At 52.2% G+C, this 9753-nt stretch overlaps 1 protein-coding gene across 2 annotated transcripts; it reads left to right on the top strand.

Moving 5' to 3' along the window:
- Positions 1-209: 209 nt before the first annotated feature.
- MYCN (MYCN proto-oncogene, bHLH transcription factor) lies at positions 210-6688 on the top strand. Of its 2 annotated transcripts, none has more exons than XM_032294077.1 (3): positions 210-482; positions 1685-2591; positions 5160-6688. In XM_032294077.1, the coding sequence occupies exons 2-3, from the start codon at positions 1802-1804 to the stop codon at positions 5765-5767; spliced, it is 1398 nt and encodes a 465-aa protein (XP_032149968.1). In that variant the 5' UTR covers positions 210-482; positions 1685-1801; the 3' UTR covers positions 5768-6688. The 2 variants fall into 2 exon arrangements, with proteins under 2 accessions (XP_032149968.1, XP_032149969.1); XM_032294078.1 differs by having other exon boundaries at positions 263-791.
- The last annotated feature ends 3065 nt before the right edge of the window (positions 6689-9753 follow it).

Here is a 9753-nt window from a genome sequence, read left to right as displayed (position 1 = left end):
GGTTCTCAGAGTGCAGCCGGTGCAAGCCCGGGGGTCCAAAAGGGCGGGAGGAGCACACCCCGGGCTTCCCAGCTTTGCAGCCTGCTCTCTCTGCAAAGAAAAGCAAGTGGCTTTTGGCGCGAAAGCCTTGGCGCCTCCCCTGATTTTTATGGAAATCAGGAGGGCGGGGTAAAGCCGCTTTCCTCTCCTTTCTCCCTCCCCCTTGTCTGCGCCACAGCCCCCTTCTCTCCCCGCCCCCCGGGTGTGTCAGATTTTTCAGTTAATAATATCCCCCGAGCTTCAAAGCGCAGGCAGTGACAGTCATCTGTCTGGACGCGCTGGGTGGATGCGGGGGGCTCCTGGGAACTGTGTTGGAGCCGAGCAAGCGCTAGCCAGGCGCAAGCGCGCACAGACTGTAGCCACCCGAGGACACCCCCGCCCCCCCGGCCCACCCGGAGACACCCGCGCAGAATCGCCTCCGGATCCCCTGCAGTAGGCGGGAGGTAAGAAGCAGGGCTTGCAAACCGCCCGGCGCCCAGGGAGCGACGAGCGCTGGGGCAAGGCAAGCCCTGGACGGGATCGCGACGTGCGCACCGGGCGCCCGAATATGCCCGGGGGACTGTTTCTGCTTCCGAAACAAAACCATCTCTGGGTTTCCCCAGAAAAGCCAGTTCCAGCCCGGAAGGCATCCTGGTTAGAGGAGACCCGCCCTAATCCTTTTGCAGCCCTTACCGGGGGGAGTAATGGCTTCTGCGAAAAGAAATTCCCCCTGCTCTAGAAGATCTGTCTGTGTTTGAGCTGTCGGAGAGCCGGTGCGTCCCCACCCCAGGCTGGGGTTCTTCTCTAAGGGGTGCCCCTGGAGGAAGAAAGGGGGTGTTAGTGGGGGCGAGGCCGCCGCGGTGGTAATCTGGGTCACGGCTGCTCCAGCTCGGAGGAGAGGCGGTTCTCCAGGCGACCCACCCCGCGCGGGCGCCCCTGCACCATTCCCGGGAACAGGGGCTCAGCCTCCCCCACCCTGGAAGAGGACGTTGTTGGGGGCTTGGAAGAGCGGGGGTGGGCTTAGAGAGGTTCCAAATAATCTATTGGCAGGAGTATTCCTGCAGCGGGTGAATGCCGAGGGGCGTTTGCTCAAATTTGGGGAGGAGAAGGATTTGTGGATATTGGGTGTCTGTTGTTGGTCTCTGTCTAGAGAAAGGCTTTTCTTCATTTGCAAAGTTTCCTAAATCCCCTGCTATGATTTGCACTCCCGAGGTTGCATTTTTACAAAGGGGTAGAAGGTACTCCAAATACCATACCCAGTAGCTAGGTCGGAGAGCTCGGGGCTTCCTCGGAGCAGCGGGTCCGACACCGCTATGAGTGGGGTTGCCTGCGTGCTGGTGAGAACTAGAATTCTGCAGCCCGGAGCAGCCCCCTCCCCCAGGCAGCGCCTGTGTGAATGAAATGGCAGTTTCCAAAGTTGCGGAGCCACGCCACCACCCCCTGCATCTGCATGCCCCCTCCCACCCCCTGTCGTAGACAGCTTGTACACAAAAGGAGGGAGGGAGGGAGAGAGCCAGAGGCATAACTTCCTCCACCTTCAGGAGCAGTGGACAGAGTGGGGGGCTTGGAGGGGATACTGGGGAGCAGGATTAGAGGGGGCGCCCGTCGCCTATCCCCTTGGTCTGCCCCGTTTGCCCACCCTCTCTGGTGTGTCTGTCGGTTGCAGTGTTGGAGGTCGGCGCCGGCCCCCGCCTTCCGCGCCCCCCACGGGAAGGAAGCACCCCCGGTATTAAAACGAGCGGGGCGGAAAGAAGCTCTCAGTCGCCGGCCGGGAGGCGAGCCGATGCCGAGCTGCTCCGCGTCCACCATGCCGGGTATGATCTGCAAGAACCCAGACCTCGAGTTTGACTCGCTGCAGCCTTGCTTCTACCCGGACGAAGATGACTTCTACTTCGGCGGCCCCGACTCGACCCCCCCGGGGGAGGACATCTGGAAGAAGTTTGAGCTGCTGCCCACGCCCCCGCTGTCGCCCAGCCGTGGCTTCGCGGAGCACAGCCCCGAGCCCCCGAGCTGGGTCACGGAGATGCTGTTCGAGAACGAGCTGTGGGGCAGCCCGGCCGAGGAGGACGCGTTCGGCCTGGGGGGCCTGGGCGGCCTCACGCCCAACCCGGTCATCCTCCAGGACTGCATGTGGAGCGGCTTCTCTGCCCGCGAGAAGCTGGAGCGCGCCGTGAGCGAGAAGCTGCAGCACGGCCGCGGGCCGCCGGCCGCGGGCTCCACCGCGCAGTCCCCGGGAGCGGGCGCCGCCAGCCCTGCGGGTCGCGGGCACGGCGGGGCTGCGGGAGCCGGGCGCGCCGGGGCCGCCCTGCCCGCCGAGCTCGCCCATCCGGCCGCCGAGTGCGTGGATCCCGCCGTGGTCTTCCCCTTCCCCGTGAACAAGCGCGAGCCGGCGCCTGTGCCCGCAGCCCCGGCCGGTGCCCCGGCGGCTGGCGCTACGGTCGCCTCGGGGGCGGGTGTCGCCGCCCCAGCAGGGGCCACGGGGGTCGCCCCTCTGCGCCCAGGCGGCCGCCAGACCAGCAGCGGCGACCACAAGGCCCTCAGCACCTCCGGAGAGGACACCCTGAGCGATTCAGGTAAAGACCCAACTCGGGTCCGGCTGCCTCCCTGGGGCCCTGGACCCCGGGTCGCGTCCCCTTTGTTAGTGCTCTTATGCCTTGTTCTGGGGAGGGTTTTGGAGGCAGTGCTGGGGGCAGAGGGGTCCTGTTTCCTCCACGTCTCTCCTCGGGGCAAAGAGGAGGGGCTGAGAGAAGGCCGCTGCAAAGGGGGTGCTCGCCAATTCTCGCCTTCGCTCCAGTTCCCTCCACCCTCTCCTGGGGAGCCCTCCTCTAGGCCATCACGGGCTCTCACTGCGTACCCACCTTCCTTCTGCAGCGCAGTCTGAGGAATAAAATTAGGGAAAGTTGGCTGCTAACCCGGATGGAGGTTTAGGGGGCTGCTGGGTGCCTTGCCTGGACAGAAACCTGTTAGCGCAGGGGTGAAGGGGACTCTCCGGCCCGGGTCAGGGGAGGGGAAAGACATCCCGAGAAGAATCACGGGCTGTGCAAAGCCCTATTTAAGGCGCAGGAACTTACAGGAGGGTTGCACAGATGGCTAGAGGCGGTTTTCTTTTTCTTTTTTTTTCAAGTGTTGGTACCCTTCCCTTCCCCCACGCTCGGTGGGTGGTGGGCTCTTTGCTCCTGGTGCGTGGCCAGCAGGCGGCGATGTGCGAGGCCAGCAGGCGGGCCGGGATCTGAGAGGCTGGAGGTGGTGGGGGCACCTCCCTCCCTCGTTCAGCAGCTGGCTGCAAGTGCAGCAGCAGTTGTGTACATTCTCAAGGGGCCTCCTCTTTCCAGTGTGCAGTGAAAACTGGGTCCAGTTTTGTCTTCCAGCCTGAATTCCAGGCCTAATTTGAGATGTGAGTTGTATCTGTAACCCAGTGCCCTGGAAGGTGAGGGCAGGCACTCAGCAGCCTCTGCAGGGACAGTGGCACCCTGGGAGGACTTACTGATGAGTTCTATTGTGTGAGTTTGCCTGTGTCATAAGCTGAAGGAAAGGGTTAAAACTTTGCCTGGGGGTCTGGACGGACAGAGCTCTACCCAAAGAGTGGGCCTTGTCTTTGGATCGGGGAGCTGCAGCCCCCACCCCCACCCCCACCCCGCCCCCTGGACTTTGAAAAGCAGTGTTTTCAGAAAGCAGGTGGATAACAAGCCTCAATTTCCTTGTGGGCTGAGAGATCTTTGGGGCTCCTGGAAGAAAACTTGGTGATAAGCCTCCAGTTTGCAGCGGCTCTGTCCCTTTAATGTCTGTGCCTTGACAGCTTTCGGTGAGGAAGCACTTCCTTCCAACAGCTGTCTTCTTGGCAGAAAACCAAAACACTGGCTTAAAGGGACCCACAGACTGGAACAGCCTCACATTTCGGCTTTAGAACAAATCCCACAATTGTTCAGCTTTCCGGTCCCCTTCAGATCAAGCAGAAGATGTGTTTTGATTTTCATGCTTGTATTTTAAACAATAATTTTCTACCCCAGCCGAGTAGTCAATGAGGAGAGAGGGGGAAAATGCACTCATGATGCGACACGTTTTCGTTGTTGCTGTTATTACTGGTGACTTTGAGGAGAGCTGCTCCCGTTTGGGGGTTTATACCAACTGTGGATTATGGCTTTGGAGTTAAGATTTGATCTTTGTTAAGTGAAAAACTGCATACTGTATAAAACGCAGGATTGTAGACGGAAAGTTGTTTTTCTTCAGTTAATTAAATTTTTCTTCAAGTTTGCTTAAGGGCTTAAAATCAAACACAACTATGTGGAAATTGCTAAATGAGGCTCCCAAAATGAGCCTTAAAACTCTTTAAGTGGGGAGCTAGAAATGTAAATAAGGCCACAGGGCAGACTGCTGCTGATGATAAAGCCGCCGTTTACGGAGCATCTGTCTACCAGGCGCAGCTCTGTGCTCAGTCCACGTTATTACCGTCAAGGTGGTATCATCCCCATTCAACAGCTGGGGAAGCCGAGGCTTAGAAAGGCTGAGTAACTTGACCAGGGTCATGCAACTAGTCTGCGATGGAGCCAAGGTTCTGTCTGACCCTAAAGCCCAAGTTTTTTATATTTCTACTACCTGCTAAAGTCTTGAATGGAAATTGAACTCACAAGTCAAGATATGGGGAAGGAAAATATATTTACAGATATGTATATATAACATATACAATTTCTATTTTTATTTATTTTTTTTTTTTTGAGACAGTTTCGCTCATGTTGCCCAGGCTAGAGTGCAATGGCGCGATCTAGGCTCACTGTACATCCGCCTTCTGGGTTCAAGCAATTCTCCTTCAGCCTCCTGTGTAGCTGGGATTGCAAACATGGCGTCACCAGGCCCAGCAAATTTTTGTATTTTAGTAGAGGCGGAGTTTTACCATGTTGGCCAGGCTGGTTTCAAACTCCTGACCTCAGGTGATCTGCTCATCTGGGCCTCCCCAAAGTGCCGAGATTACAGTGTGAGCCACTGTGTGTGTATGTTGAATTTAAAGAGATCTAAAACAAATACATTATTGTCCGCATCTATATTGATGGACCCATAAAAATAGCACACTGTGTATTAGCATGGATATGTATGTGAATTTCATTCAAGTGGTTCTCACACAAGAGTAACTCCCATCTTTTTCTCAGATGATGAAGATGATGAAGAGGAAGACGAAGAGGAGGAAATTGACGTGGTCACTGTGGAGAAGCGGCGTTCCTCCTCCAACAACAGCAAGGCTGTCACCACATTCACTATCACCGTGCGTCCCAAGAACGCAGCCCTGGGTCCCGGGAGGGCTCAGTCCAGCGAGCTGATCCTCAAACGATGCCTTCCCATCCACCAGCAGCACAACTATGCGGCCCCGTCACCCTACGTGGAGAGTGAGGATGCACCGCCCCAGAAGAAGATAAAGAGTGAGGTGTCCCCACGTCCACTCAAGAGTGTCATACCCCCAAAGGCTAAGAGCTTGAGCCCCCGAAACTCTGACTCGGAGGACAGTGAGCGTCGCAGGAACCACAACATCCTGGAGCGCCAGCGCCGCAACGACCTCCGGTCCAGCTTTCTCACGCTCAGGGACCACGTGCCGGAGCTGGTAAAGAACGAGAAGGCTGCCAAGGTGGTCATTTTGAAAAAGGCCACCGAGTATGTCCACTCCCTCCAGGCCGAGGAGCACCAGCTCTTGCTGGAAAAGGAAAAATTGCAGGCAAGACAGCAGCAGTTGCTAAAGAAAATTGAACACGCTCGGACTTGCTAGACGCTTCTCAAAACTGGACAGTCACTGCCACTTTGCACATTTTGATTTTTTTTTAAAAAAAACAAACATTGTGTTGACATTAAGAATGTTGGTTTACTTTCAAATCGGTCCCCTGTTGAGTTTGGCTCTGGGTGGGGAGCAGGACCGCCGGTGTGGGGTTCTTCTGGGACCTCGGAGAGCCTGCCTCCCTGAGTGCTGGGTGGCCGTGTGGCCTCCTCCACCTCACCTCCATGACAGTGGTAAAAGTTGGTGACAGTTGGGAGCCTCTGCGGCTGTCGAAGTCACCTTGTGTGTTCCAAGTTTCCAAACAACAGAAAGTCATTCCTTCCTTTTAAAATGGTGCTTAAGTTCCAGCAGATGCCACGTAAGGGGTTTGCCATCCGATAGCCCTGGGGAACATTTCTGTAAATACCATTGACACATCTGCCTTTTGTATACGTCCTGGGTAATGAGAGGTGGCTTTTGCGGCCAGTATTAGACTGGAAGTTCATACCTAAGTACTGTAATAATACCTCAATGTTTGAGGAGCATGTTTTGTATACAAATATATTGTTAATCTCTGTTATGTACTGTACTAATTCTTACACTGCCTGTATACTTTAGTATGACGCTGATACATAACTAAATTTGATACTTATATTTTCGTATGAAAATGAGTTGTGAAAGTTTTGAGTAGATATTACTTTATCACTTTTTGAACTAAGAAACTTTTGTAAAGAAATTTACTATATATATATGCCTTTTTTCCTAGCCTGTTTCTTCCTGTTAATGTATTTGTTCATGTTTGGTGCATAGAACTGGGTAAATGCAAAGTTCTGTGTTTAATTTCTTCAAAATGTATATATTTAGTGCTGCATCTTATAGCACTTTGAAATACCTCATGTTTATGAAAATAAATAGCAATTAAATGATGCAACTCAACTTTTCCCTTAATGTCACTATACTCTGTCCCTTAAAGAGCAACTATAAATAATCCACAGCTTATAGAAGGAATTTGGTTTCCATACATAGCCCTTTTTACACCTGTACAATGCTGGTTGGGGGGATGAGTCATTGTCCCTACTTGAGGTGGAGGGACCTGGGTTTGGGAAAATTAAGGCAATTCTCCAAGGTTACGCAGAACAGAGGATGGTATTAGTGATTATAATGTGCCTTATAGCCACAGCACTTGCCAATTTACAGAGCACTTCTGTATATGTTGGTCTCTTAGTGGAATTAAGCTGGAACCTCAGCTCAGTCCCTTTAAAGAAAAGTCAAAGCAGTCACAGGGTTGTTTAACTCACTTGTATTGGGCTTCAGTGACATATGTCCAAATATAGCGCTTTGGCAGACAGTCTTCTAATTTTCAAGTGAGCATAGTTTGCTTCCAATAATTCATTGTTAAAAACCGTTCCTAGGATCTGTGGAGGCTCCAGGCTAAGCATGGTAAGCAGAAGACAGATGGAAATGGGTTCCTCCCTGCGATGAAGTCAACCCGATTCACCAAAGTGTAGTTTGTGAAGTGACAGTTACGTAGCCCAGAGCAAGTGCCAGGTGCAGGAGAGACCCTGGGGTCACAGTGGAGGTCCCCTATGGGTGGTGTAGCTCGCTACTTGCCATTCCTATCACAGTAGTGTCGGCTACTTGGGTTCCCCTGTGGAAATGGGATCAACCTTGGAGGCTCCAGAGGACAGAGCAAGACCTACGTGTTAGGGAGGTTTCAGAGAGTTTGTTTACCTGTTGGGACATAGACCCTTGCTTGTAAGCAGCTTCTCAGAACTAAAAGTGTACAAATAACATTTCTCTTCTGAGTGTCAGGTTGTACTCGCTTATTTCTCTCGGGTTTCATTCATCTCAGATTTTCAGCTGTGAGCTGGGAAAAAAAGGCCTTTCGCTTCACTGAGAAGAAAACAGCTCCAGAGATGACACAGCTTTGCTTGCCAGGCCACGCGGTTTGTCAGGGACAGGGGTGGGAGACACCGGCCATGCGAATCCTTGTCTGCTCTTGTCATTTTGTAAAGGCAAGCAGGAGTTTAGAACTCCATCCTCCTAGGCCGGGCGCGGTGGCTCACGCCTGTAATCCCAGCACTTTGGGAGGCCGAGGTGGGTGGATCATGAGGTCAAGAGATCGAGACCATCCTGGTCAACACAGTGAAACCCCGTCTCTACTAAAAAAATACAAAAAATCAGCTGGGCATGGTGGTGCATGCCTGTAATCCCAGCTACTCAGGAGGCTGAGGCAGGAGAATTGCCTGAACCCAGGAGGCGGAGGTTTCAGTGAACCGAGATCGAGCCATTGCACTCCAGCCTGGGCAACAAGAGCGAAACTCCGTCTCAAAAAAGAAAAAAAAAAGAACTCTGTCCTCCTTATCCTGGTTATCACACACCCTTGAGATAACGAGGTTGGTGGCACTACCGTGGACATCTTTCTGATGGTCTTGCCGTGTAGAAAATAAGATAAAATGCATTCTCATAGTCCCCATCCCCAGACTAGAAAATAATGCATCCTTTTTGAAAGTTCTTTTTGAATTGTCATTCAAAAAACTTCTGTTCATTTGCATTTTATAGGCACCAAATCACTCATAGCCTCTGCCCCTCTGTGTATCCAAGAGCCAAAAGAAAGTTAAACAACTTCACATTAATTGTGCACCTAAGATTCTTTTTTTTTTTTTTTTTTTTTTTCTGAGGGGGTTTTTCCCCTTTTGCCCAGGCTGAAGTGCAGTGACAGGATCTTGGCTCACTGCAACCTTGGCCTCCTGGGTTCAAGTGATTCTCCTGCCTCAGCCTCCGGAGTAGCTAGGACCACAGGTGTATGCCACCACACCCACCTAAAATTGCTCCTCAGATCCTTGAAGCCCAGCTCAGTCATCTCAATTTCTCTATTTGTGATTCTCATAGCCTACCTGAGTGTGTCTAGTGAAATGGAATGCTTCACTGTGAAGAACGAAAACTGTTCTTATGAACGACGCCACTAAACTACAATTCCTGCTAGGTTCTCTTTTTGCTCTGGCTGCTGGGAAGCTCAGAGGCAAATTCCACCCCCTCTAACATCTCCCCAGTGCTTATTCTCTTGCAAATGTTTATGGTTTCTTGTTTTCCATTGTTAAGTTAACTACCTTTTTAATGTATATAATGGAGTATATAACATGAAACGTTTTTGCATTCAGGTGAACCACAAATACGTACCTAAAGTATTAAAACCAAAGTGAAAAAAATCTCATGTTTGCCTTTTCTGACCTAGCTGAGGGAATGTCACCCAATTTAGCTCTGCAATTATCTATAAAGTAATTGCTGTAGTCACAGAAGAATTGAACTAGTTGTTTCAATAACATGAAAAATCATCTCTGCATTCCAAGAGCAGTTTTGAGACAGGGAAAGAGCGCTACATCATTTATATAAATAAATCATAGAGCTGAGACGGCACAGAGATCATCTCATTGAACTTCATTCCACAGAATGGGGATGTGGGGTCCTACCTGGAATTAATGGCTTAACCAGGGAGACCAGAGCTGGGGTCTCCCATGCCCACCCGGTGCCCTTCCCATACATTCACTTTATCGCTGCCCACACGGTAGCCTCCCCACCTCCTGGCCCACCGTCCACCTTCCTCAGGCTTCCATATTAACCCTTCTAAACCACCTACGCGTCATGCAAACTTCCAGTAGTTCCCTGCTGCTTACAGAATGGAGTCCTGGCCCTCCATCCCAGCATGGAGGCGCTTATTCCCTGTCCTGCCAGCACCACTGCCTATGCCCTCCAGTGCCCATGCCCTCCAGTGCCCATGCCCTCCAGTGCTGGACTCTGGCTGTTTCTCATCAGCGACTCGTTTTACCACATCCCTCCTTCTGGGTTATCCAGATTCCATTAATTGAAATCGTTGTCAATCCTGCACCCCCAGGGGGGCCATTCCCAGCTCTTGGCCTCTGTGCACTTATCCTCTAGCCTGTCTGGAGACAGAAGAGCTCCCCTATGCACCTCTTTGACCCCCTACACTGTGGGCTCCCTTA

Source organism: Sapajus apella, unplaced genomic scaffold, assembly GCF_009761245.1.
Source record: "Sapajus apella isolate SASKATOON/1434 unplaced genomic scaffold, GSC_monkey_1.0 scaffold31, whole genome shotgun sequence".
NCBI lineage: Eukaryota > Metazoa > Chordata > Mammalia > Primates > Cebidae > Sapajus > Sapajus apella.
Note: the sequence above shows the minus strand (reverse complement) of the source record. Positions and strands in the feature narration are given on the sequence as shown.